At 35.1% G+C, this 26,730-nt stretch overlaps 3 protein-coding genes, 1 long non-coding RNA gene and 1 other non-coding gene across 5 annotated transcripts; 1 reads left to right on the top strand and 4 right to left on the bottom strand.

Moving 5' to 3' along the window:
• Positions 1–32: 32 nt before the first annotated feature.
• LOC100123993 (protein ERGIC-53) lies at positions 33–3,942 on the bottom strand. The gene is made up of 10 exons (XM_031931543.2): positions 3,492–3,942; positions 2,580–2,636; positions 1,752–2,022; positions 1,561–1,660; positions 1,361–1,472; positions 1,105–1,276; positions 817–1,013; positions 535–731; positions 240–442; positions 33–154 (listed from the first exon to the last, which is right to left on the bottom strand). The coding sequence occupies exons 1-10, from the start codon at positions 3,661–3,663 to the stop codon at positions 118–120; spliced, it is 1,518 nt and encodes a 505-aa protein (XP_031787403.1). The 5' UTR covers positions 3,664–3,942; the 3' UTR covers positions 33–117.
• Positions 3,943–4,127: 185 nt separating this feature from the next.
• Positions 4,128–6,231, bottom strand: LOC100115084 (eukaryotic translation initiation factor 6). Its single transcript, NM_001168550.1, has 6 exons — positions 5,870–6,231; positions 5,253–5,338; positions 4,964–5,139; positions 4,698–4,874; positions 4,397–4,578; positions 4,128–4,307 (listed from the first exon to the last, which is right to left on the bottom strand). The coding sequence occupies exons 1-6, from the start codon at positions 5,974–5,976 to the stop codon at positions 4,298–4,300; spliced, it is 738 nt and encodes a 245-aa protein (NP_001162022.1). The 5' UTR covers positions 5,977–6,231; the 3' UTR covers positions 4,128–4,297.
• A 139-nt stretch (positions 6,232–6,370) lies between these two features.
• Positions 6,371–15,873, top strand: LOC116417616. Its single transcript, XR_004227871.2, has 3 exons — positions 6,371–7,366; positions 7,445–7,556; positions 15,206–15,873. It is a non-coding gene; the product is annotated as an uncharacterized LOC116417616 (long non-coding RNA).
• Positions 7,479–25,807, bottom strand: LOC100123995 (talin-2). The gene is made up of 15 exons (XM_008209207.4): positions 25,607–25,807; positions 18,651–18,837; positions 17,855–18,256; positions 16,941–17,211; positions 16,091–16,594; positions 15,908–16,005; positions 15,744–15,832; positions 15,198–15,656; positions 14,737–15,099; positions 14,289–14,645; positions 13,117–14,210; positions 11,128–13,030; positions 10,295–11,041; positions 9,584–10,222; positions 7,479–9,211 (listed from the first exon to the last, which is right to left on the bottom strand). The coding sequence occupies exons 2-15, from the start codon at positions 18,787–18,789 to the stop codon at positions 7,799–7,801; spliced, it is 8,478 nt and encodes a 2,825-aa protein (XP_008207429.3). The 5' UTR covers positions 18,790–18,837; positions 25,607–25,807; the 3' UTR covers positions 7,479–7,798.
• Mir190 (microRNA mir-190) lies at positions 9,377–9,472 on the bottom strand. Its single transcript, NR_039017.1, has one exon. It is a non-coding gene; the product is annotated as a microRNA mir-190 (primary transcript).
• Positions 25,808–26,730: the final 923 nt, after the last annotated feature.

Below are 26,730 nucleotides of genomic sequence, written 5' to 3'. Positions count from 1 at the left end.
TAGAAAGGTAATTTAATCACGATATACTTTAATATAAAATAAGTAAATAAAAATTTATTACAATTTCATGTACAAGTCTTGGATCATTTTTTACAATAGGTTTTCGACACATTATTATTAGTAGAATTTCTTTGCTTGCGCTTCTTTGTTGTCTCTGAAAACGAAAAGAATTTTCAATTATAAATACTTCTTTTAGTTAAAAATCCGAAAGAAAGTTCTGTTGATATTCTTATGCCTACCTGTACATATTGTAACCCATTAATATTATCATTTGAATAACTACAAATACGAGAAACATTGTTGTGGAAAGACAAGCGTTTGGGCAATCTACATTAACGTTGTTGAGCTTATTATTAGTTTGCGAAATATCGCGCTTCAAGACATTGAGCCCGTCTCTTATTTCTGCTGTGAACGATTGGTAGTCGTAGTTCAAGGGTTGAACCTGCAATAACAAAATTAAAATGAGAATCATTAGAACCATTGTTTTCACTTTCGTTCGCTTCTATAGTGTTTGATCATTCTATCACTACAAACCTGAGCCGTAGGATTTCGCGCTTGATTGTTTAAGATCACATCTGCTTTTGATTGAACGTCCGTTATGAACGATTTGATTTCATGCGCAGTATTTAAAATATTGTTCTGTGTACTTAATAATATATCTACTTCTTGCCTACGTATCGTATCGATAAGTTGTGGTGCTTGACCCGGCTGAACGTTTCCAGTTTGTACGCCTATTAAAATAAACGACAGATTATCATTTTATCAGCAAAACGAACAGTATAGGTCGTTATTTCGCTTATTCATTTGCCGACTTACCGCCTAATTGTATTTGCGAAATGAGACTCAACATTCGCTCTTGTCTTCCGACGATTTCGTCGAGTTTGCCACTTAAAGTTCTAATCGCATCGTAAGTCTGAGTTTGCCCTGAGAAGATCTGTCTTAATTCTCTTTGGTTATCACTTTCGAACCATTCTTCAAATTCATCCTTTTCGTGTCGCTCTTCTGGGTGTTCCCTAACAAGCGAAAAGGTTCGTTCATATAACGAATCAACAATAATATATGGCCACGAATGTGTTTCGTGTATAGTACAGAATATTCGCTTACTTGCGGTACTCTTCGCGCTGTTGTTCGAGTTTCTTCGCGTAATCCTCGTACTCTTTGCTGAGTTTATTTTCTTCTTCGATAGAAACTTTTCGCCCGTCGGTTACCATCTGACCAGGAGGGTGTAAGGATGTCGTGAGGATGTGTAAGACATCGTGGTCATCGGCGAGTCCGCCTAAAATGGAAGCCGGTGTTGAAAAATATGACACGAAATCATTCACGCTTGCACAAAAAAAAAAAATGTTTACTCGAGTCTCACCTGTTGCGGCGGAAATTCCAAAGAATCCATTTTTGGGTAAAAATACATTCTCCACGCGGAAACATACTTCGTAATCGTGTTCACTGTTGGTCATGCCACCGTGGAAAAGTAACTAAAAAACGAGGTTCATCAATTTAAAAGACTTTTCATAGAAAAAACACGAATCCTTATTGAGTTTACTGATATATCATTGTACTAACCGTGAGGGTATTCTTATAGTATTCAATTTTCGCCCGAGTTGCAAAAGGCTTGTTTCGGAAGTCGCGCAAGCATCCAGCCAAAATTTGAGATCCTCCGTCGCTAAAAAATTTAAAAAGTATTGAAATATTAACGACGTGTCATATTTTCCAACGTATCGTCGTATCGTGTAGAGCATAAAATAGATTCTTACTTGGCATGATCGAATACTTTAGTACCGTCATTAAGAACAGCCATTATGTAGGGATTATTATGCTTATTATCGTTATCGAAGGAATCGAAGAAGATTCCAAGACCATTCCATTGGTCGGAGCTGCCGAAAACGGTGCCATTGTAAGCACCTTTTGAGCTTGTGTACCAAAATGCTAGACCATCAGCTCCGATTCTTCCTCTACCTGTTATTCTAAATACTAAATCGATTTCCCACCATTCGAAGTTTACCGGTGACTTGGTCCAAATTGCACCTGAATTAAATGTTTTTTATGAATTTCTGCTTTGGCGTTTACAACTTACGTGAGTACGAACTTGCGTGAAATTTGACGGGAGGATTTTCGTAAAATTTTTATTTTAATTACGATTGATAGGATTTTCATTCATGGATAAAGCTATATGCAGAATCTTTAAATAATTTGTAAGCTCTAACGCAAGTTGTTTTCGGAAAACTGCGAAATATGCCGTTTCTTTTTTGAACAAAAATTCATGTTTTTTTCACTATTTTTATAATTTTATCAAAGACTGCGTTCTATACATATTGCACGCGTCATTTGTATAGTGCAAGATAAACGTTTTGTGAAGAGTTTCATTAAAGATAAAAATCATGTTGAGTACTTCTGTCTCCTTATAGATAAAATGTATTGAAAACAAAAGCATACATTTTGACTAGTGGGTAACAAATTACTGCAATTATATCTATTTAATTATTTATGAATTTTTATAGTTGATGAAATGTAGCAGGTGATAAAGATTATATTTTCCTTTGCTAATTAAAGTTTATTAGAAGTAGATAATAAATAGTACATACCTTTTTGACTTCTGAGAGATGGAGCTATTCTAACATTTTCTGAACTAGCAATTGCATCTGAAAAATAAGAAATTTTTATGTTTAGATATATGCATACATGAATTAATTTTTCCTATGCTTAATGTTTTTAAATAAATTCCTAGAAATGTTATCAGTAAGGAATAATCAAACAAAATGTAAGAAAAAAATCATAAAGTTAGTACACTTATCTATCAATTTTACTAAGAACAGAATCTTTTTGAGATATTATAACTTTGGGTATACAGCAGAGTTATTGAATTTTTGTAATCTCTGAATCAACATTTCATTATATTCTAAAAATATTATTCTGTTAGGTCAGAAAATACTGTACATATCTACTAATCCTTGTGCAAAAAAGTATATTGTACGATTAGAAATTTTAGACTATTGAATTAGAACAAAAAAATTCAACGTGAACTCGAATCACCTTACAGATTGAATTTACTCTGTTTTATGATATTTATGTTGAAACATTTCAATGAAATTTTATTATTTTTATTCAGCTTGTTTTAATCCATATGTTTGCATATTTTTCATGAAGAAATCATAAAAGGAGTATGTTAAACTAATACATTCCATGTAATACAGTTTGAATCACTATGAAGGTTAGTATGTGAATTCAAAAGTTTTCTAATTATTTATTTAAACCAAAGGATCGCACAAAAAAACCATGCATGTTTTGATTTGTATACAAAAATTTTTAATTACATAAAACTTGTAGTATCGCTAAAAAATAAAAAAATGTGATTCCATATTAAGAAGATAGAATCATTTGATTTTTCAGATGTTTGAAATTGGAAAGAACATATGTACGAACAATAAAATATAACAGTGTAACGTGTAACACATGTTCCAGTACACAAGTAGAGGTTATTTCGATTTCGTACTTACTTCCACCGTATTCCCAGAATGGAACACTACCATCTTTTTGTGCTAAATATGGTGGCTTGAACGAGTATTTGTACTCGAATTTTCTGTGTGGAGATTCTGTAGATACACTAAATGCAAGTTGCAAAATAAAGAATAAATATATTGGCCACCTCACTTCGGCCGCCATTTTCATTTTACACAACAGAAGGACTGACAGCCAGTATCTACAAGACTACAAATACATTAGTACGTATATCTATATACACGTATACCGGTAGACGACTACAGTCACTAATGTCACATATGCTATGTAACAATCATGAACTTGTGCACTGTCTTGCACCGTTACTTTGCGAGAGGAGAGGGAACCGGGTGAGTGACTACGTGTATACGGCCTATACGACACGGCGGTGACTACTGATCATGGAGATGTGAATACGCAGGTGATGAAACTCATCAGATTTTACGTTTCGCCCCCAAGTAATTTTTGATGCTACCGCGAGGCGGCGATTTGTCGCTGACCGACGTGGACAAATATGCGCAATTATATATTTTTGCACTTTTTTACAAAATAGAATTGTTGTATATTTATATGTGCGGGCGAGCCCTTTAATTTTTAAATCACTTCTTTAAAAATATTACAATAAATCACAAAAATTCTCTCCTTATAGATTTTTATTTTTGGTAGTTATATTACAATAAAAAAAATAATTGTTCTTTTAATTGTAAAACATATTATAGAGTTCAATTAATTTGTGGATTCGATATTTGACAGTATCTTTGATTACCATAGGTATGATCATTGGTATATGGATGTTATAAGCTGGTCACGACATACTGAAAAAAAACAACATACAATACAATTACATTCTCCGACTTAATGAAGAGGAAAGCTCATGTGTAATGATTTAAGTATGCAGACTAACCTTTCGATAAGGGAGGCTCGCATCACTGATGTTATCGCAGATGCTGATGATTCATTTAATTTAAATACATTTTCAATTACAGATATTTCTGTTGATGTAGTATCCATTCCACAAAATGAAATCCAATCGTTTACTACCATTCCTGCGGCAATGACTTCACTTCCTCTATTAATGGTACCAGCCTGTAAGTAAAATTTAATAAGCTATCCGAACTCCCATTATCAAAAATTATCTAGGATTTGAATTCTCATGACCTATAAAATATATTATAGATGAAAATCAATAAATGTAAAATACTCACTACAAGTGGAACTTGTAAAAGTGAAGAAAGTTCATCCTGATCTTGTATTGAAGTTTTGGGATGGACAAGACCTCCTTGGTTAGACAATACCGAATAAGAACCAACTAAAACATTACTGGCCACAGTTTGCCTAAATACTTCAACATTTAGCGTATCTGCTAAAATTTCTTCCGTTTCCTAAAATTAGCCTTCTTTTTAGTAAAAGCTTTATAATAGTCATAGTAGTAGTCAAGTATAGTAAAAGCAAAACCAAAAATTTGTCTTACTCTGTCCAAATCTGGATGAACTAATGCCACATAATCATTGCAAGCAATGACATTTCCTAATGCAGATAGTCTTTCTTCAACTCTTTGAACTTTAACGTTGTCTGGTAGAGAATTCCTTATCTGTTGCAATTCGGTGTCTGTGGCTGTATTTGGTATTAAGAGACCATTTTTGTTACCTGTAAATAAAGGGTAATTACAATCTCTCATTCACTACAGCTAATATTATTAGAAAGCATTCATTTAATTGTGCAAGTTTACAAAATTAAATGCAATGGTTTCTGATACATACCTACACACAGCCGTCCAATAATACGGCATCCAGCAACGCTTGTGTGAATAACAGGTATTGTTTCAGCTAATTCTGCTTCAAATACACTATAGCGAAGAATTGATTTTTTTTATTAAGCATGATGTAAATATATGTAAAAGAGTTTTATTCACAAAGTTAAGTATACTTGTAACTTTAAAAAAATGCAAGGATATTGTGCATTTATTAATTTTGTAAAAACAAAAGAAGTATTGGTACTTTGGTATTGATTTATAAGCAAGTATACGAAAAGGCAAGGATCTTTCTTATCATGTGCCATGCATTATCTATATTGCACAATGTAAAATTAATGACTTTCAAACGCTACAGAAGTTTTTAAAATCATATAGAAACAATGTTCTCAATGCTTTGGAATGTTAAATTATCTGTCAAATTGTAGATAACGATTCTAGACATCCTATTGCATTACACATAATCTTGCAATTAATGTCCTAGAATAAGTGGTTATCTTTACGGTTACAAAATTGTACTTAAAACCATGCAATCAATGCATTATTGATAAAATTGAAAGTTTAACAACTATACTTATACTAAGGAATAGATAAACCATGCTAAAAACGAAACATAAATAACATTACCTGTAGAAGTTTTCAGAACCACCAATAGCAACAAGACAGTATGAATTCGTGAGTTTGGAGAAAACGCCAATCTCGTTATTATTTTCAAATTGTACTCTTACAGCCATCGTAAACAATTAAATGCAACTCGTCAATTTAACTAGGGATATAATCTTAATACTTGTCTAGCTCGGCAACGTTTAACAAAATAACTCCGAAATCGAATGTGTGATTATAACCTACAAAAATCACATTACAGATTTCAAACAAAATTAACAGCGAGCACACTACACTACGAACACGCGCGTGGAGTAGCTGTAGAACGAGAAGAAGGTTCAGCGAATATGCCTAGAATCGATTCTCACAACTCTCCAAGCGTCCGACGACTGACGAGTCACGAGTGTCGTTACTCGTTACTACTGAGACCGCGTGAAAATAGACTACCCAGATAACAACGTGTCGGCACAGAGACGTCCCCGTGACGGCACGAGATGGCGGCATCCACGACAGCACGTGACGTCCAGCTGCCGCAGCACAGAGACGGCACGTGACGGCACGGCGAGACAGCACGACGTGCCGTCTCTGTGCCGTCTCTGTGCCAGCAGAAAACGCTACCGGCGGGGAGCGATTTTATCGCATATAAAAATAATGCTAAATAAAAATTAGTTAGAACGCATAACTAAGCATCTACATCATAAATAATTAATAAATTTTGTTATATAGTATAAAAAAAATTTTATGTAAGAAAAAAAAATCTGCCGGGTGTAGGGCTGGAACTCACGATCTTTGGATCAGAAGTCCGAAGCTCTAGCCTCTGAGCCACAACTCTTCTTACAATTTGATGCACAATTGCACCTAATAATCATCGCTAATAATTAGAATTATGTAATAAAATAATGTTTAAATGTAATTCGGTTTGGAGAGAATAAAAAAAGTAATAAATGTATGCTCTTTACTAATTAAAGTCCATAATTATTAATAATGCAACATTCTGAGCACGCGGCACGCGTGCTGTCGCTGTGCAGTCTCTGTGCCGTCGCGTACAGACGCCTAGGTCGAGACAGCAACTGGACGGCACAGTGACAGCACGACGTGCGGCACGTCAAGAGCATGCTCTGCAAAAAAACGCCCGCCAGATGTCCCCGCTTGATAGCACAGAGACGGCACACGGACAGCACGCCGTGCGGCACAACAAGTCTCGGTGGAGACAGCACGTGCTGTTATCTGGGTATAGAAATAGAAGAGAAAGATATCTTTTATTTATAGTGATATATAGTTTTCAGAGCATAGTCACGTAAAAAGTTTAATTTTAATTCTTATTTTTTTTTGTATTTAACAGACTGTAATAAGTTACATTACCGATATTATTAATTGTAACTAAAAATTAAATAAATAACTAATATGTATGATATAGAATACTTTGAATCAATAATTTTTAATAAAATTTAAAAAAATGTATCAGTTGATAAAATAAATCGATATTTGGAAGACCTGAAAGTGGTAGGAAATAATTGAGAGGTGCGTGGGGGGAGGAGGATGAAGAAATATTAAAGTAGGGGTAGTTTTAAAATTTTTCTTTCAATATTTTTTTCGCAGAGAAATAATGCTATAGGATAGAAAAAACTTGGTTTACGAGGTTATCCATCTTTTATTAAACAAAACTGTAATCAACGCAACGCTGACAAAATCATGATATGACAAGATAAAGGTATAAATTGTACTTGTACAAACAGCGCTTTTTTATTACTTATACTACACTAAAGTTTATATTTCGACACAATATAAGTCGTTAACAATATTATAAAATATTTGTCTATTTACAATTTTTTAAAATATCTCTTCTATATTATTGTGTTAAAATTTTTTCTACAAAACTCTCGAAACGATTTTTTTTGTTACGATAGAAAAAACATACATATATTAGCACTATTTTAAAAATTGCCATTAGTTTCAAAATTGAAATGTCTGCTTGTTTTGAATTCGTTGGTGAGAAGATGACTCGGTTATAACTTTATTCGTCTGCGTGACTTTTCGCGTAGTTGACTGTTTTGATATTTTCTGCAACATTTGATTTTCATTGTTTGAATAGCTATTATCCTCTTTGACGTCATCCACAGTTTCGCAGGTCGTCGTCGAAGTACACATTTGCGATACTTTATTAGGCTCTTGACAGGTTTCGGCAGTGGTGCGGTAGTTTGAAATGCTTTCTGGATACATGGGAGTGTGCTCATATTTCTGAAGTTGCGAGATGTAGCTCTCGTTATTTTTACAAGTAAATTGGTCGTTTTGAGCATCAGTAACGCGAGAGTCTAGAGCTTGGTCTAAGCTTTTTAAATTAAAATAGTTGGGGCTTTCCCTTTCTTTTTGCGCATCTTTGACAAATTGACGATTCAGTGACTTTGGTTCAAACGGGGCTTGATGAACTGGATCATAAAATCCATCTCTACTCTTTCCATAAAACGATTCTTGCTGGTACGGCGAATCTACGATTATGGTTTCGGTTCCCTCATTGCCGTAATTTTCCTTCTCCTTCCTTCTCATCTCAAGTGTATTCTGAGTAGAGTACACTTTCTCCGGGCTGATTAAGTACTTCCCATCATTCTTCACATGGTTCACATTTCTAGTGGAATTTGGCGATTGATTGAAAATATAAGGATTCGGACTTTGCGCGTTGAGAGGACTTGAAGCGGTATTGTATCGCGTATCCGAGCGGGGAAGAGAGTCGTAATTGGTTTGGTCGTTGTCGGTTTCGACGTCGGATGTATCGCTGCGATGGCGATATTTGGCCTGTCTTATGGCTGTAAGTCTGCCTCTAGCTTCTTCAAGTTCTTTTTCTATGCGCAATACCTCGGATCTAGCGTTAATTTCTTGTGCAATTCCACCAACTATTCGGCGATTGAGTACAAGCGAACGTTCTTCTTCGTGTTCAATCGCCTGTTGAGCTGCCCGAACCAAATTTTCCGTGGCTCGTTTGACAGCGTTTCCGGCTGCTCGCAAACGCTTTGTGCTTTCGCTGTCAGGGTCAGCCTTTACTTTGCATGCTACTAATAATTGTGCCGTGCTACTTGCGACTTGTTTTGCGCTTGAGATTAACTTTTCTTCGCTGCTTAGACCTTGTATTAAAGCGTTCGCGGATTCGACTAAGCTGTGTGTGGCTGCAGCAACTAATCTTGCCGCAGATATTAATCCTTCGGACCACTGTCCATCGTCTGAGCTTGTCAAAGGTGTTCGCGAGACTTTACCTGAAGATATCAATTCTCTTTGTGCGGCACTCGCTGCTTTGATCAAAGCTGACGTCGCTGCGGCTATTGATTTGGCAGCTTCTAGAATCATTTCGTCGAAATTCAGTTCTTCTTTGGTTTCCTGTAACAGATCAATTAATTTACATTGACTAACTTTTGCAAATAAACCGTGGCATGAAGTATATTTAAATATTTGGAAGAAGTCTTCATGTAAGGTGAATGGCGTTCGAATATGACTTGGTCAGCTTCATGATACATACCATTATAAACGCATCAATTGTAGATTAAACCAGACACTGTAATAATATGTTTGATTCCTGGTCGTTATTATTATACAACCAAGAATATCAAACATATCTAGCAGTATACTGGGAATGGATTCGGACTAAAGCAGGACTTTCAGCAACTAAGTCCAGAAAATAATTCATCTCGGCCAACAGGTTTCAAAATATAATGTACCCAAATATGATCAGTGATTGTTGATGGTATTTACCTGAATACTCCTACGGGGTTGAAGACTGGCCAACTTTTTAGCAGCCGCATCGATACTAGCAGCAGCTCCTAACAATTCATTTTCTGCGATCAGCGTTGACTCATCAGCGTCGGTGTAATCATTTCCCTTAAGAATCTCAGCAACGGCAACGAGTTCAGTTACGTTTTGAGCAATTTTTCGGGAAATCGGTAGCAACAAATGTTTGCATTCATTGGATTTCGTTGATATTTGGAGAATGACGTTCAACAATTCCCTGTAATTCAAACCTACATCGTGACCTGCTTGCAGAACACGTTCCTTCATCTCTGCTGATTCGTGGCTATTTTGAACAATTGCTTTACATGTTGCCAGCATGTCACTGATAGACTTTCTGCCCATATTCGCAGCAGCGATTATATCGTCTTGTTTGCAACTGTTTCCAGCAGCCACTGCTTTTGCCGTTGAAACTGTAATACTTTTCGTACATTTCAAGAGATCCTCAGGGCTAGCATTACTCTTAAGACTATCAGGCGATCGTAGAGTTCTCAACTCTTGACCTATGGCTTCTATAGTAGATTCTAAGGCACGAGTTCCACGCGTGTGTTCATCTTCAACAGCTTTCACGGTTTTTAATAGAGATGTTACATTCGTAACCATTACCTGGAACACCAGAATCATTATTATTTCATCCTAAATTTCGACACATAAATTTTAATAATTTCATATATTTACCTTGGCTGAGTCTTTCAGGTGAGCCATGCTCGGATCATGTATAACCTTTCCACTAGCAGCTTTGGTAGCGTGTATAAGGTCTCCGAGAGCCGAAGCAACATCTCTTACCGCATTTATCAACATGACTTGAGCTTCTGGATTATCGCTTCCAAGACTCGCTGCTCCGTACTTGACAACTTCAGCGAGTTGAACGATAGTCGATACAGCATTTTGAGCGGCCACTGCCAATTGCTCTTGGGAAGACGCTGCGCCGGCAACCAAAGTCTTGGTGTCTTCGACTAAGGCCTTCGCAGTTTTCAAGATATTTTCTCTGTGATCGGCAAAGGTTTCGCTTTCGTTCTCCGCGTGCAAAGTACCGGCGGTAGCGAACATGATGGTCGTATCCAAATCGCCAATGATTCCCGAAACTGTAGTGGCTGCATTAATGCAAGCTTGTGTTCCACGTGATCCGGCTTGAAGAGCAGCCAGTACTTGGGATACTTTTTCGCAGACGGCTTTGCTGTGCTCGGAAATTTCTCCCCGCAAATACATGTCGTCCGGCAACATTTGATAAGTGCCAATAGCGCGTACTATATCAGTGCAAGCTTTTCCGAGTTCTTGCACGCTTGTTCGCAGTTTTAGAGATACTTCGGCATTCCATGTAGCCGCAGAAGCACCAGAAGTGTCGCGTGCAAGTTGAGTATACTTGTGGGAGATTTCCACTGCCAGAGAGCCCAGTCTTGAGACGTTGGTGGTTGAGCTACTCGTCTGTAAAAAGAACGAAACGGAGGATAAATATGCCATTGTATGACGGTGAAAAAAAATTATTCAAATACTGCAAGCTTGGTACTTACGATTTCCTGCGACAGCCTGGCGATTTCCTTGGCAGTTTCGACCATCCTCGTTTGATAATCAACAAACGAATCAACGTTTTCAATCGAAGACATTCTGTGATTTTCCAGCTTGACCATTGCTCGACTTATGGTATCGATAATTCCTGTCACTATACCATTGGATGTAGAAATGTTCTCCAGGGAGTTTTGCAATTCTTGAAGAGATTCCTTCGTCGAATCGACACTGTCGTCGACGTCGTTATGAATATGCAAAGCTTTGGGATTACCACCGCATTCTTTCGTTACAAGTATCAGTTGCAAAACTGACTCTGCAACCGTTTTCGTTTGATCCAGTAGCATCATTTGTTGCTTGGACTGAAGCATGTGGGAAGCCGAGCAGATTCCGCTCTGTACCAAAGACTCGCAGTACATGGCCACTTGTGTAACAGTGTGACCGATATTTTCAGCCTCGTACTTAGCAGCGATACGCAAAGCCTCTAATCTTTCTCGCAATTCGCAAGCGCTGTTATCCATCTGGTCCATGAATCCTTGAGCCGAATTTTCTTTGCGCGCAGCTAGTACTTGGGACACTGCGTTCAGAGAAGCTGTGTCAAGATCATGTATCTTCGCTGTGATTTTACTGATTGCGATCTCGCATTCTTTCTGACCAGGTGCTTTGTCACGTATCGAGGCCACAAGAGACTTGATTGAATCGCTGACATTTTTACTATGATTTGCTAACAACTGCCACGTGGGCGGATCTTTTGGACTGACCGCGAGACTTTTAGCGGCTAGTATCATAGCGCAGGAGCCTTCGATGATTAACTTTCCTGCTTCGATGATTGGCTCTTGTGTATTCTTCGCGGAAATCGATATCTTGGCCGGTTGGTTAGTGAATTCCGGTGAACTGGCGAAAGTACACAAATTATCGACTGCTTCCAGCAAAGGTTTTGTAGCTTCAACGCATCTCTCCCTGTTGTTGTCCGAATAATTCACGTCGAGAGCTTTGATTTCTTTTACCAAAATAGCCGTAGAATTGGCTACGTCCTTAGCCGATTGAACGAAGTGTTTCTTGGCGACTGGATTGCTTGTCTTGCTAGATGCAAGACGACAGGCATTACATAAGGCACTTGTGTGTTTTGCGATCACAGTGGCAGCAGACAAAACTTGCTGCTGGGATAGAGTTGGACTGCCAAGCTTTTGACAACTTGAATGGATAGACTGTGCTGCACGAAGAAAATAGGCCTGATCAACTAGACCAGGTTTTCCAGCAACCGATGTCGGATCACTGACGCCAGCCAAGTATGCGGCTTGTGCGGCAGCTTCTATCAAGCCACAAATTGAAGACGAAACGCCTTTGATGGCTTCGGAAAATTGTTCGTATTCTGATTTCTTGGCATAATTGGCTATGCCAGTCATACCGTCTCCCAATTTCTTACTCTTTTCCATTACCGTCTCGAGGCAATCGAAATAAGAAGCATCGGAAATCGGTTCGGTTGGATTGTCTAAAAGTGGAAGCATAGATTGAATATTCCTTATGGAATTATCACATTCTTTTTGTCCTGGAGCGGCAGATGTGCATATGTCGGTGAGATAGTTGATAGAATCGATAAGCGAGCGATAATCCGCAGAAAGTTGATTCTTAGCGTTTGGAGCATTGGGATCAGCCGCTACTGATTTAGCTGAAGACAAAAATTTGGAAGACTTCGAACTGACGTTTTTCAAAGAAACAACGATTGGCGTTTTGTTTGCAACAGCTGCTTGTGCTACTATTTCTGTTCCAATGTCGATTAGGTCTTTGAAGACACTGCTAAAGTTTCTGGAAGAAGCTGCTAATTCTAAGGGCGAACGGACCGATGATAAAATATCCGAGGACGCTTCGATCAGATTAGCTGCAGCGTGACTCAAATTATTTTGGGTTTGGCTGTTAAAGAAAATAAGTTGGAATTAGAATCAAAATTAGAATCAAAATAAAATTGAAAAATGAATTGATATTGTTTCATAGCTTACCCGTAGTTACTGTCTGATGCTACAAAGTCCTCTGATTCAAGAACCTGGCTGATTGCTACTATATTATTGATTGCCGTGTCAATATCTCTTTGTCCAGGCAAACAAGAAACGCATTTGTTCAACGAATACGATACTTCCTTAGCAATAGCTGTAAGATTCTGCGCATTGTCGGCGTGGTTAAGATTCTTAAGTGCCCATCGTGCCTCTTTGATTAATTTTACAGATTTTAGAATCACGTCATCAGCATTCATGAGAACCGTACGTTGAGTGTCTTGTTGATCTATTGTAGCAGCCACACCTCTGACTGCCAAAAGCATATCTTTAAGCGTTGCTGAAACTTCTCTCGCAGCACTTCCGGTGTAGTTTTCGTTGCCTTGTCTGGCAGCAGAGAGAAGTTGAGCCATAGCAAATCCAACGCTTTTCGAGACAGAACCAAGCTTAAGCGACGTTGATTCAGCAGTTTCACCTGGTAATGGTTTCAAAGAAGACGTTTCAACTGCCTTGTACAATTCTTGTAGTTCAATCCTCAAGCTCTTAATGAGTTCTTCGGCAGCATCGAGTTCCAGGCCAGAGCACGCTTGTCTAGCGCGATTAGCAGCAGATCTCAAGTCGGTCAACGCTAATCCAAGTTGTTGAGCACTGTTGTTTAAATGCATAGCTGAAGATTGATCGGTAATGGTTGGTAGAACAGCCTTGACTGCCTTTACTACAGCTGAACCAGGTTGCAAAAACTGTTCTGATGCATTGATGAGGTTCAACTGCATACTTGGGTCATCAGGATTATATGTGGTTCCCTTAACTCCTGATACCAAGTTGGGAATGTGCTGAACCACCGATCGGCACTCCACGTTAAGCTCTTGTTGTGTAATATTATTTATATTGTGGGAACTTACTCCCGAGGAGGCAGCAACACATTGAGTAGCTGATGCTGCCGCATACTTAGCACATTGCTCTAATTTGTATATCAAATTACGGCGAAGAGCTGGAGTAGCTGCTGCAGTAGTAGCTTCTCGCAATTCTTCAACGGCTTGACAAAGTTTGTCCTGCATAACACTATCTTGTGGACTACTTGCGCACTGTCTAGCAGCCTCCACCTGAGCAAAAAAGGATGTTATAAACTGAACAGAACACCTATAGATTAAAGTTGTATTAATCACAGAAAAAAAACATACCATTTTTGCAGTTGCATCGGCCAATATTTTAGCCGCTGCTAAAAGTTTCTTTTGTTGCTCAGAATCGGTCTGTTTCTCAGCATCACCCTTGATACTTTGTATTAATTGAGCTGTAGCCTGACCAACGATTCTGGCTTGACGAACCATTTCACCGGCGTTTCCAGTATTCGCGAAAATTTTATCAGCCGCTACTAGTATTGTCTCTACTGCACCCTCTTGGACTGATTCTTTCGCTTTTTCATTTCTAGTCACCAGTTTTATGTGATTCAGAAGATCGTTAAGAGTTTTTGTGACATCTGCAGCAGCGTTACTCAATTCCTTGAGAAGATTTTCGTCAGGACAAGTGTCATTGCAAATCTAAAACAATATGATAAATTCAATATTTTTCGTAGATTTGATATAAAATCGATATTTTTAATAATAAAAATTTCCATCTAAATGGACTTACCTTAACGAGATTTTCAATCGCCTTTGTTACCTCGCGGACAGCGTTCATAAGTTGAGTTTGACAAGCTGGTGAATTCAACGTTGGTGCTACAACTTTAGCACAGGCAACAAGCTGTGAAGTAGCAAGTGCACATTGTGTTGCAGCTGAGATTACTTGATTTTGGGTGACTGAATCATCACAGGTAGCAGCGATATTCTTTGCTTTCAGTACTAAAGCAGCCGTAGTATTAGCAACCGCTTTTGCCAATGATAAAAGCATATCTTGCAATTCTCGATTAGAGCCGTCATCTTCACCAATCGTTGTAAGCACTTGATAAGAAGCTTCGCCTACGCGCGATGCTGCGTTAAGTAAATGCTGCCTAGGCTGTTGAGATAAACAAATTTTTTATATTAAATTTCATTCTATTATAATAATAATTTAAAACTCATGTATACGCATGAATTCAATGTAAAAATACGTACTTCCTTAGTTCCAGGTTCCGTGGCTTTAAGTAAATCAGAGAAAGCTAAACAAAGTTTTCTTGCTGCGTCTAGCAATCGATCGCCTGACGATTCATCATCAAGCAAGGCAGCTATCATCCTTACACCTTTCGTCATTTCTGGCAAATTAGATGTTATGGTTGTAATAGCAGCGCCAACAGCAGTATGATCGACATCATCGTTGGTTCCAGACGTCAACGTTACAACCTGAGCAGTAGCAGCGTTCATCGCAGCTATTTGTGAACCAATATTTTGCTTGTGCGTGTCGATAGTTTGTTCTATCCATCGTAGCGAAGTGACATCATTGCCAAGCTCAGGAACAGAAGCTTTACAAGATAATTCTGTTTCAGCGATTTGAATGATTTCTTGACCACTAATAATGGTCGAAGATAAGGCACGTTGTGGTTCTGTAAGGACGGACGTAATTTTGGGTTGTTGAATCTAAAAGATGAACAATGATTTTAATATTTTATAGCGGGATTTATATGCATAATTTACTAGTATATGATGGATTTAGAAAGAGCTTACTATTGTCGGAGCATGAGAAACGTTAGCTTGTTCACTTATGGTCGTATACTGCGCGCTCGCCATATATCCTGTTCCATATAATCTTGCACCTGTAAATTTTGCAATAAAAATTAACTTCTACGTAAAAAAAGATGAATGATTTTTTAAAATTATTATTATTTTACCATCAACTCCACTTCTCATAATAGCTGGTATGGCTACAGAAACTGATTCCATACTTCCTTTTCCAACGTTTCCAGTTTCATGTTGCATTATTGTTGCTCTATAAGATTACAAATTGTTAAAAAATGTTCTATATCACTCGCATGCACGTGGTAAATTATATGAAATTTGTGAATTTAACGTACTTCAAAGGCGAAACACTGTCTTCCACCATGGTAGAACCTTCGTCTCCTTCAATACCAAAATGATCTTTAGCTTTTTGCTTCTTAAGTATGATGTCGATGTAGCCCGATATCAATTGTAGAATTTGTTCGGATTCTGTGGTTTGAACACAGTAGTAATGATCGGAATAATCTCCAAAATCTAATGTAAAGGTATTTGGAGATGCGCCCCATCTTCGTACAGTCGTTAAAGGCCAAGCCTTTAGGATTTCTTTCGTTTTTGCGTCGAGTCGTAGTACGGAATCTTTCGTGACCCCCAATAGTTGTGGTACCATCTTATTTTTTCCTTTCATTTTTTCTTTTACGAGGAAGAAGGTAACTCCATACGTGTTCAAAGATCGTGCAGTTTTTGTGTAAAGAACTTTGGCGTCTAGTTCTGATAAACCCTGATGCTTTTTGTGTTCAGCAAACACCTTTTTCTCTATTCCTTTAACTTTAGCGTACGATTGAGGTAAAAATTCTTTCAAACTGTGAATGGAAATAATAGAATATGTTATTGACTCACGATTTAAATATCCAAATTTGTGAGCCCAAAAAAATTGTGAACCAGACATTGCACAAAACACAAAAATTACATAAAATTTTTATGGGGTTTAAAATCGGGATTTATTTTATTTTATGTTGTTGTAATATAAAAACGAAACAAAATATTTATTTTTGCAAAAATTAGAAAAAGCATCATTTTTATGGATTACCGATTTTTTAAAGTGCTTTAAATTAGGCTCAAAATTATTCTAAGGCTCCTCAGTAGCCTCAGGTATGTTATTTTATTTTTTTGGAAAATTTGAATTCGAATTATTTAACGAAAACTTACTCTAAAAACCCAGGTTTATGTTTTTCTTCTTTATAGTCTCCAAACTGAATTTGACATTGTATACCAGCGAAAATACAAGCTTTTTCTTGGGTAATCGGATGTGTACCGTCTAGAATAGCATCTCGGGCTTGTACATATAAAAGTGATAATTGTACAGGATCTCTGCTATCAATATTTTGATCAGAATAGAAAAATTTTCTTCGCAATAATACTGTTTCTGTTTCGTCTACCCCCTGTTCCCTCAAGGTTTTGCTGGGATCAATCCAATTAACTAGAAAAATAAATATTAAAACCTATATATAACAATGACTTTTCTATGCTAGTAATTTAATGTTAAAATAAAAAGATAAAATATTGCATATTAGTTAATATCGTGTTAATGCAGAATTTATGTGTTAACATTCCTTAACTAAAATGGAGATTAGTGTACATTAGTAGTAAAAGAATAAAGGCATGTCTCAAATACCCTTTTTTTTTTAAAAATTGAAAGAAAAATTGAAGTCAGGTGTTGTGTATACAGGTTGTATAAAAGTGTTCGAAGGCAAATAGGTAAATTCGGCTGATGCCAAACAAAAATTATAAATTAAATAAAATATAAAAAATTAAAGATCATATGCAAAAATCTCACAAAAATAGTGTTTTCTTTCCAATTTTTGCAAAAAATTTGGAGGCTTATCTGTTATTGCATATAGTTTGCCTCAAGAAAAATGTCTGATGTTAACATATATGTATACTATATTACATATAAATATACAAATTAAAAATTACTAAAAAATTCTTTTTAGGTAGTTTAATCAATTAGTGGTTTTTGTTATCATACAGGTTTGATAGGCGCATTATAAAACACATTTAACACACATATAAAACAGGCATGGATACAAACTATATGAAAAAAATGATAAAAATTTGTTTACCTTCGTCGTCAGTCTTTAGTTTCTTTCTTAGTTGGTTCATTTTTACGTCTTTTTCGCCTTTGTCGTCTTTTTTCTTCTTTAAAGTTAAAGTTCCAAAATTTCCTTGTTTAGGGTTCTCAGCTTCTTCAGCCACAAGTTCGCGAACTAAGGAATATTCATCATGGTTTGTAATACCGATTCTTGTACAAATAACAACCATTAAATTAGCGACCGGTTGACTGTCATCGACTAATACGGTTTTTAACGTTCCATCAAGCATCCGTACTTTCAGGGTTCTCATTTTTTTCTTATATTCTAAAAGGTCACCATTTCGTAGTATATAATAATCTAAATTTCGTCCAGGTTCGAGCCATACTCCTTTTTTCGCATCTTCGTCGGCCAAAAATAGACCGTAATCTTTTGCTGTTGAATAAAAAGTATTATCTTAAAACTTTACAAAGACAACTTTTATAATTTTTGAATAAATAATTGATTGTATAGAGGAGGATTGTAAGGATAAAATTTATTTATTAGTTTTTATTGTATTTGATTGTTATATTTTTCGTGCGTGAGCTTAGAGGAAGTGTCATATCGGTTGCAGCGCCCGTAACGGCGAAAAAGAGCAGCACCGTTGGACAAAAGCTGAAATTTCATTGGTCACAGGCAATTTATACGCCCCCTTGTGGCGAAAGTAGTCGTAAAATGGGGCGGAAAGTGTTTTTCTAGATTGTGTTATATGAGCTCTATTTATATTTTATAGTGGGTTCAGAAAATAGTGTATAAATAGTATTATATGCAAAATTTAAAAAATCTTTACTTTGTTCCATATTGCTGGCTTCTGCAAGTTTCTCCTTTATTATGCGACATGCATCATAAACTGCTGTATTTGGATCAAATTGCATCATTTTGGTCGCATTTTTTTCGGGAATCGAAATTCGTAAAGAAAGCGTCGCCATTTTGAATTAACGTAGTTTATTCTGTGGCTGATCCAAAATAATTGAAATCTAAAAATAAATAAATAAAATTACTTCAAAGTGAATATTTTACTTTCCAGCGCGTATGGTGTGCGAATAAGTGATTTAATTTTTTATGTAGTATATGTGAAATTTCACTTTACATAATTAACAAATTTTTAAAGTAGCAATTTTACGCTCCTTTAATAAAAAAGCATCCATTTTAACATGTGTACTTGTACTTTACACTCTTGTGTGATGCCACATCATTTGGGTTCGGCAATCATACAAGGGTGTAAAATTTGACGCACTTATTACGAAATGTATACTATTTTTAAAAGATTTGACTGGTACAAGGGTATTTGTAGAACGCTATATTAAGTTATTTAGACTGACTAAGAGGGTTCCTACTAATACAATTAAAATTTGTATCATACAGGAAAGAAAAAAAGTAGTATATACCCTAAATAATCTATATGTTTTGTATTTTCAATTTTTCATAAAATATAGTTATGCTTTACGCCTTTAAATCGCAGAAATCTGTAATTTACAGAATGCTTAGCCTCATGGCCCTTAGCTCGTTACAACTTCAAGTTATGAAAACGCGGCTACATAAATTAGATTAGTTTTAGTGTATAATTTTAAGAAACATTCTTTCATGAAAAATATTAAAATTTTTAATATTTTACTAGTATTAACATTCAGACCTTGTTCTTAATAAAATATATGCTGGCAAAATATTTAACCTAAGTGTTTCTGCCTGAAAACTGACTTTTAGGACGAAATCACTAGTCAAGATGTAACATCGGCGCCTAAGAGGGATTAGCTTTTAACTCGGCGGTAGCTTATGCAACTTCATAAGTAAAGGGCGGTTCAAGAAGTATCAAAATTTTAAAAACTCTTCTATTCCTCAATTTTATTAAATATATAGGAATCACAAAAATATACATATGTCTAAGTAAGGTGGTTTTGTGATGATGGAATCGACCGCAAAGTTAGAGAATTATTTTTCTCAAGCGTAGATATTTTGGTGTCAGAAAACTATTCCGCAGTTTCACCCGAATCTTTGTTCCAGAATTCTTCATATAGCAGGCACTCTGAGTAAATTTTACATATCAGTAGCGACGAAAGACTACAAATTTTCTTACAGTTGAGCCAGCCCAAAGATCGCAGACTTTTTATTGCATGGTAACATTTTTTTCGGGTCAAAAATAATGTGATCTATTGAACTGGTCCGGGTATACATTAGTTAACCTTTGTAGATTATTATTTATAAATTATATTTGAATGATATAATATTTTATAAATATAATGCAAATCCTTCTGACTTCATGCTAAAATATTAAAATATCCATCCTAATATTCTTTAGTTCATGTTAGAGATAAAAATAATATAGTATCCCAGTCAAAATATAAACATTTGATTTAGATGTTATGTCGAATATAATTTAACAGTCAGGCCAATTTTTTACTTATAAAAAAATTAATCGAATAGAAATTCATTAAGCATAGGAAATATTTTGCTATGGTAAGTACTTTGAAAGCGAATCGGCTATAGTTATATTGTTATTTATTAAGGGATCGACTGAAAACTATCAATTAAGCACTGCTTCCCAGAAAAATTCATAAAAAAATTGTTTTAGAGTTACTATTGTTGCTGTCAAAAACTAGTATTGTTTAATCGCTATCAGCTTAAAAATTTTAACTTTTGGTTGCGCATCTAATGTTAGTTTAATATGGAACATCAGTTTGATATAGAATCAATCGTTTTCAATGCTGCTCCAAACGAGTAAGATATTCTCTTCATTTCTAGCGCGAAGTTCGAAATTTCTATCTTAGCTTTATAACAAAAGGTATTGATAATCTTGATATGATCTAATAATATTGTAATAAATTATTTTTTGTAGAATGCTATCTGTGATAACTACAAAATACCAGCAGCTAAATCCGTTAACTTGTATAAGCAATGTCTACTTATGCAGAACTCTGTCCAATTTAATTTCACAATATAAAATTATTTAAAGTAAAACTTACCCGGTTGTAACCATGGTAGATGCGTAGATCTTAATAGAAATTTATTCTTTGCTAATACTACGATAAAATGTTTGTTCTAACAGTAATTGACAAGATCTTACTATCTATTTTCGCTTGTAAAAATTGATAAAAAGGCAAAAATTGTACGTAAACACTGTGTACAAATTCAAAACTGTTTATTTAATAAAATCCCTATCGATGTTGAAAATATATTTTCCAAGAAAGTAAGTGACTGCGAAAACGGCAGAGGTAGCAAGAATCCAACTTGGTCGACAGTTGTTAGAGAAGTGACGCTACACGCATGTGTTCCCTCGCGCGCAGCATCCTCGAAAGCACTGCATGAGATCATGCGCCCACCGCCCCTTTGCTACGTGCGCCTCGATTGGCTGTCCTGTTGAAGAATAACAATTACGGTCCACCCTAAACTCCCCACTCCTTTCTGCGCAGCATCCTATACTATCCTCTGTATTTACAGTTAGTTTGGATACTGTAAGGATTGTCTGACAATTTCGAGCATGCACATAACTTTATTGATTTCATTTTTATCCCGGATGCCCAACATAAACGCGGATGAATCATACTTAATGTAATTTTTCCCTATCCATATTTACGTAATCCTACACCCCCTACATCGTGTATCAATAGCATCAACGAAAGTTAGTCCAGCTGTTAAGTTACACGGATTTAATAAAAAAATTGCACTTTTTAGAGATGAATTAAATAATTTTTTTTATTCGTATGAAAAAGAAATTCAAATTTTTTGTGTAAAATTAACATTATTTCATCAACTCTGTAAAAATGTGTACATTTGCTGTTTATTGTTTCTAATTTTTTATGACTCGAGTTTTAATTTAATATGACTTGAGTTCACAGATAATGACCCTAGCAGAATCGTTGACCGGATCCTAGCCGGGAATTCTGCAAATATTACGATTTTTTTGGTAAGGCATCTAACTTGATAACGTTAAATAGCCATTTTTAGTGTTTACTAATATAAATTGTTTATATTTACTTTCAATATATGTATTGTTGTAGAGACTATTTTTTAAACTATAATTTGAACAATTTATTGATATACATGAATACAGTCCTCGAACGAATATCTACCGTGATTCATAGTACGTTACATTATAACTTTTAAAATTCCTTTACTGAATTCTCTAGTTACATTTTATGCTAATAATATGCTAACATTATCACTTTAGCAATATAGAAATATTAATTCTTATAATGTAAAAAAATCATTATACATAAGTAAATACTATACTAGCATCGAAAATCTGTTCCATAGAACTAAGTCAGATTTACAGAAACCATATATAGATGACTCGATTTTTTAAAAAGTTTTTGCGTATCTCTATGTGAACCTTTCGCATTATATAAACCTATTAATTTCATGAAAATGATTATTTTGTATATTATAAGCGATATTTAACTTTACATATAAAGCGACAAATTACAACAAATCTAAACGAGTCTTATTGAAAATTACAAACGTGCTATGAAGAACACGTACGGATTCTAAGTTAATGTTTATAGATACCAATTTTATCAAGGGGTGTGGCTGCAGCCCGATCTTCGTCTACTCTGCAAAAACTCGAATTATTTTTTTATTTGATTTAAATAAAAATATTTTTACGTTACGTAAAAATAATTAACTATGTTCATCATATAAATTCCTTTGCATACATAAAATATTACGATTATATACACGGTTATCTATTTATTTTGGGGTGAAAATTGATCTTTGATCATAAAAACTAATTTATCTGTATAAATAATATGTTAACGTATAAATAAAGTCATAGTCCGGTATTAACTTGATTTGCCGATTTTTCTTTAAAAATAACGATTTAACCGCCAAAAATGGTATATTAAAATTAATTTTATGCAAATTACAATTAAGGAATAAACAGTACGATCATATTCTGTTTGAATATACGCATTTTCGTAACTTAGTTTACTTTTTTTATGTTAAAATATTTCAAACTTTACGTCTGGGTATCGGTGGCGCCAAAACGTCGCGACGGAGTCTCTGGCGCCCGACATAGCGTCGCCAATCTCACCCTCTCCATGTTATCTTACCATTTTATAGACGGCTGCTATTCTACTTCACCAAATTATTAAAAATTATACAAACAATGTTTAGGTATTTGTAAAAGGTTTTACTCATGTTTTATGTTTATTTAACATTTTTGTCAGTTTAAAGATGAAATTTATTCTAGTTTTCTACTATTTATTGTACGAGGGGTTGTAAAGCAGGCAAGCGTAGATGTTATTCGCCTATAGTATGACATCAATTTTTTGGCGAAATTCGATGCGATTTGAGTTTCAGCTCGAGTACATTCAATTGTTTGACAAATAATAATAAATTTGTAATATTTCAAAGTTTTTCTACCCTAGTAGACAAGTTGAATACTTATGTAAGAGATAAAATATGATGGTCTCTTAACGTATTAGTCATTCTTGTTCTTCGTGAAATATCTTGTATGATTGCTATATCATAAAATTTAATACGAAGTTAGGAATATACTATCTCGTAGTCATTTTTAATTTGATTTTCAATTCAACAAGCTTCTATGTTAACAAAAACTTTTGAAGTTGCTTTGAATTTATCTTGCTTATTTTTAAAATTACAAAATAGCTGTTTAATCTTTTTATTCAATTATATATTTTTGCTTAAAGAGATTACTCTATCTTGTTTTATTGTTTTGTTCTACCTTTTTGCAACCTGTCTGAACTTACTTTTTTTCTTCTCTAAAAACGGAAGTATGCAATTTTTTTTGTTTATCACCTGAAGTAAATAAAAATTAGGGATAACAATTATTTTAGACGTATAAATATTTGAAAAACGAAAGAATTTGAAATTTTAGTAAACTCTTCTCTCAAAACTAACATCACAAAATCCTTTTATATACGGTAACCACTGTAAGTATACAATAATAATCAAATCTTGTTTTTATAGTAAAAATTGACGTAGTTATCAAGCTAATAATTTAACTTGTGGATTTCGGGGATGGTGTTGATAACAGAGCATTAGCTTTTGCAGTTTCGAGTAACAACCCTTTTTAGCGTTTTACCGACCGAGAGCTTTTAGCATAGTTGCGCGTGCTACACATATACGCCCAGATGCGCTGTCGTACCGCAGGCCGCAGGGCGTCAGTCGGCTGACAAGTCAACACAATCCCTGATAATAGATTCTTAAACTAGATAAATGAAATCTAATCGAATCAAAGAAAATTTGTATCATGCAATTATATACAATGAGTTACATATATGGTTATATCCAGAACTTGCAATGATTTACAATTTTTCTAAATTGTAAATTATTCCAAGACATGAAATATTTTTTAGGAATAAAAACGAGAAAATTTAACGTTTTCAAAAAAAAATGTTCCCTGCACAAGGGTTTGCAATTACTGTAAAAATCACAGAACAAACATCTAAAGTTATACGTTATACGTTATACAAATAATGTTATCTAACAGTTTAGGCTGTTAGAAAACTATTTTTGAAAGTACCAGAAATCATTTTAAAAGTGTGATAAAATTATTTCCTTCAAAATTTATCACAAGTAATCATTGTTTAAAACCTGCTTTGACTTGCTAATGTCCTTGGTAGTAATCTATGCAAGATTGAAACATACATAGCTAATTACATTCATATACAATTTTCAATTGTAAAATACGAGTTATACTTTCATTAATCAAAGTCTTAGCTTAATATAAAGCAACATTTTGTAGTAAAAGTAAAGAATCCAATTGATCTTTTGCACAATGAACAAGGCTTTATTGTAATCAATATTGACTTAATGATTACTTTTTCATTTTAAAAGCTGTTTGTAAGTGTAATAATAATATACACTACGGTTTAATTATAGCAGAAGTATCCTTGTAATTGTAAAAAACAAATAGCGATGCAAAAATGTACTTCGTTTAAGTCATAAAGCTTTTTTACGAATAGTACTTAACGTTATCTTGAAACCTGGACATTTGGCAAACATCAATACAGCATCTTAACAACAAATACAAAAAAATACCATCGTAATGACATTTTTTAAACTTATCTGTCTAAAATTCAGGCATTTTATGATAAGCTATTAATCTATTTTAAGTAAGCTACACTATTTTGCTGATTTATTATATTTAGAAAGCAAACTTAAAACCAAATGTAAATAAACTTTATCTATAGAAGACTACTAGGCTTTTTTAACTCCACGATATAAAAACTCTATCGATAGCTCGATACAACATCACAGTTTATTTAAGAAGCTTCTTCAAGATAATGCACTAATGCACAGTAAAATGCTACAATGAAGCTCTGCACTATACAAACATTTGTTGTAACAATTAACAAAGGTATAATCAATTGAAAATTGCAGTATTTACTACCTTGTTATTATTTCTCGCGATGTTCTCAGCAGTATGCTTTACTTGTGCTTTTATTATTACACATAGAAATGGTGATGTTATTATTATGAATCATATCTATTTTAGGATGCACTATGGGTACTCTCCCAACTCAAAATCGTTTTGAGGTTAACTTTTTTTATTCCAGCGCACAGCACTGCGAAGCTCCCGTCGGAAATGCATCGATTCCCCCTACACAACTACCCCATCGGAGCAATTGTGAATCATTAGAAATAATACAGGCGAAACTTTGATTTCGATAAAAGCGAAGTTCGCGTCGAAATCTTTGGAGAAATCAATATTTCTACAGCAGCGCGCGTTAGATTGGCTGGCGGGCGCGTATCGGACAATCGATTAGAAAATATTGTTCTACTTACACTATTTTTCAGTAACAAAACAATCTCGAGTCATATAGAAAAAAAATGACACTCCCAATACAAAACTACGTCACGTCAACAGTATAAACGTCATTTCATAGTTCAACGTTCCTCTACCACACACAGTTCCAATGCGTACCCAACCCAACCCAGCTCTCGCTGTCTCTCTCCCTCCTTCTCTCTCTCTCTCTCTCTCTCTTTCTCTCACTACGCTCGGCTTTCCAGCATCTCTCGCTCATGCCCTAATAAAGTACTTCCACCCCCGTTATAGTGCTGTGCACGTATATATGCGTGTATGCGATACACACATCAACGTGTCTATAACGTCTATGCGCGAATGCAAAAGTGCACCGCTATCATTGTTGCTATCTAATCTGCGAAAATCGATAGAGTAACGATTTATTTTTTTTAATTTTTGTGTCCCACAAGTGGGACACAAAAATTAAAAAGTGAAGGGAAACTTTGATACTTATACATCTCATGACATATATCGCGATATAGGGAGAGAATAAGGTGTAGCATTGATGTTCTTGAAAGCATATATATCTGGTCGAGCGCTTTGACTGGAATGAACGGACGCCACCAAATATGGTCATACTCTCGGTCGGCTTGAGAAAATCTCAGAGGTCGTGTAAACTATCTCGCAACACTGGCAATATTCATTCGGAATTATTATTCAGTTTGCGTCATAATGATCGAAACTTACATACTAAACGTCTCTGAGATTTTGACGATATGATACTTTAATTTGTGAAGAAAAAAATTTAATATATAGAAAAGCTTGCAAACCTATATTATAAATGAAAAATGTCATCTGAAGCTAAAGCGCGCTTAAAGGACTGTATAATAATCAATGCGTGATCATAAAAACTGTTCCCAGAAAAATGTAAAATTTATAATGACAGATATTTTTGATTTTAGTTTTATGAAACAGATTTTGATCTAATTAATTTTGTCACAGAATACATATAGTTTCTTTCAAATTAATATTTTCTTTTTTACTTAACTGATTGATTTTATAGTATAATCTACATCCTACTGATTTTATGCAACAAATAAAAAAATATAACAAGGAAGGGCTGAGGAAAAAATCTGCAAGAATATTTTGGAAATCAATGCCCTTC

This window comes from Nasonia vitripennis, chromosome 5, assembly GCF_009193385.2.
Source record: "Nasonia vitripennis strain AsymCx chromosome 5, Nvit_psr_1.1, whole genome shotgun sequence".
NCBI lineage: Eukaryota > Metazoa > Arthropoda > Insecta > Hymenoptera > Pteromalidae > Nasonia > Nasonia vitripennis.
Note: the sequence above shows the minus strand (reverse complement) of the source record. Positions and strands in the feature narration are given on the sequence as shown.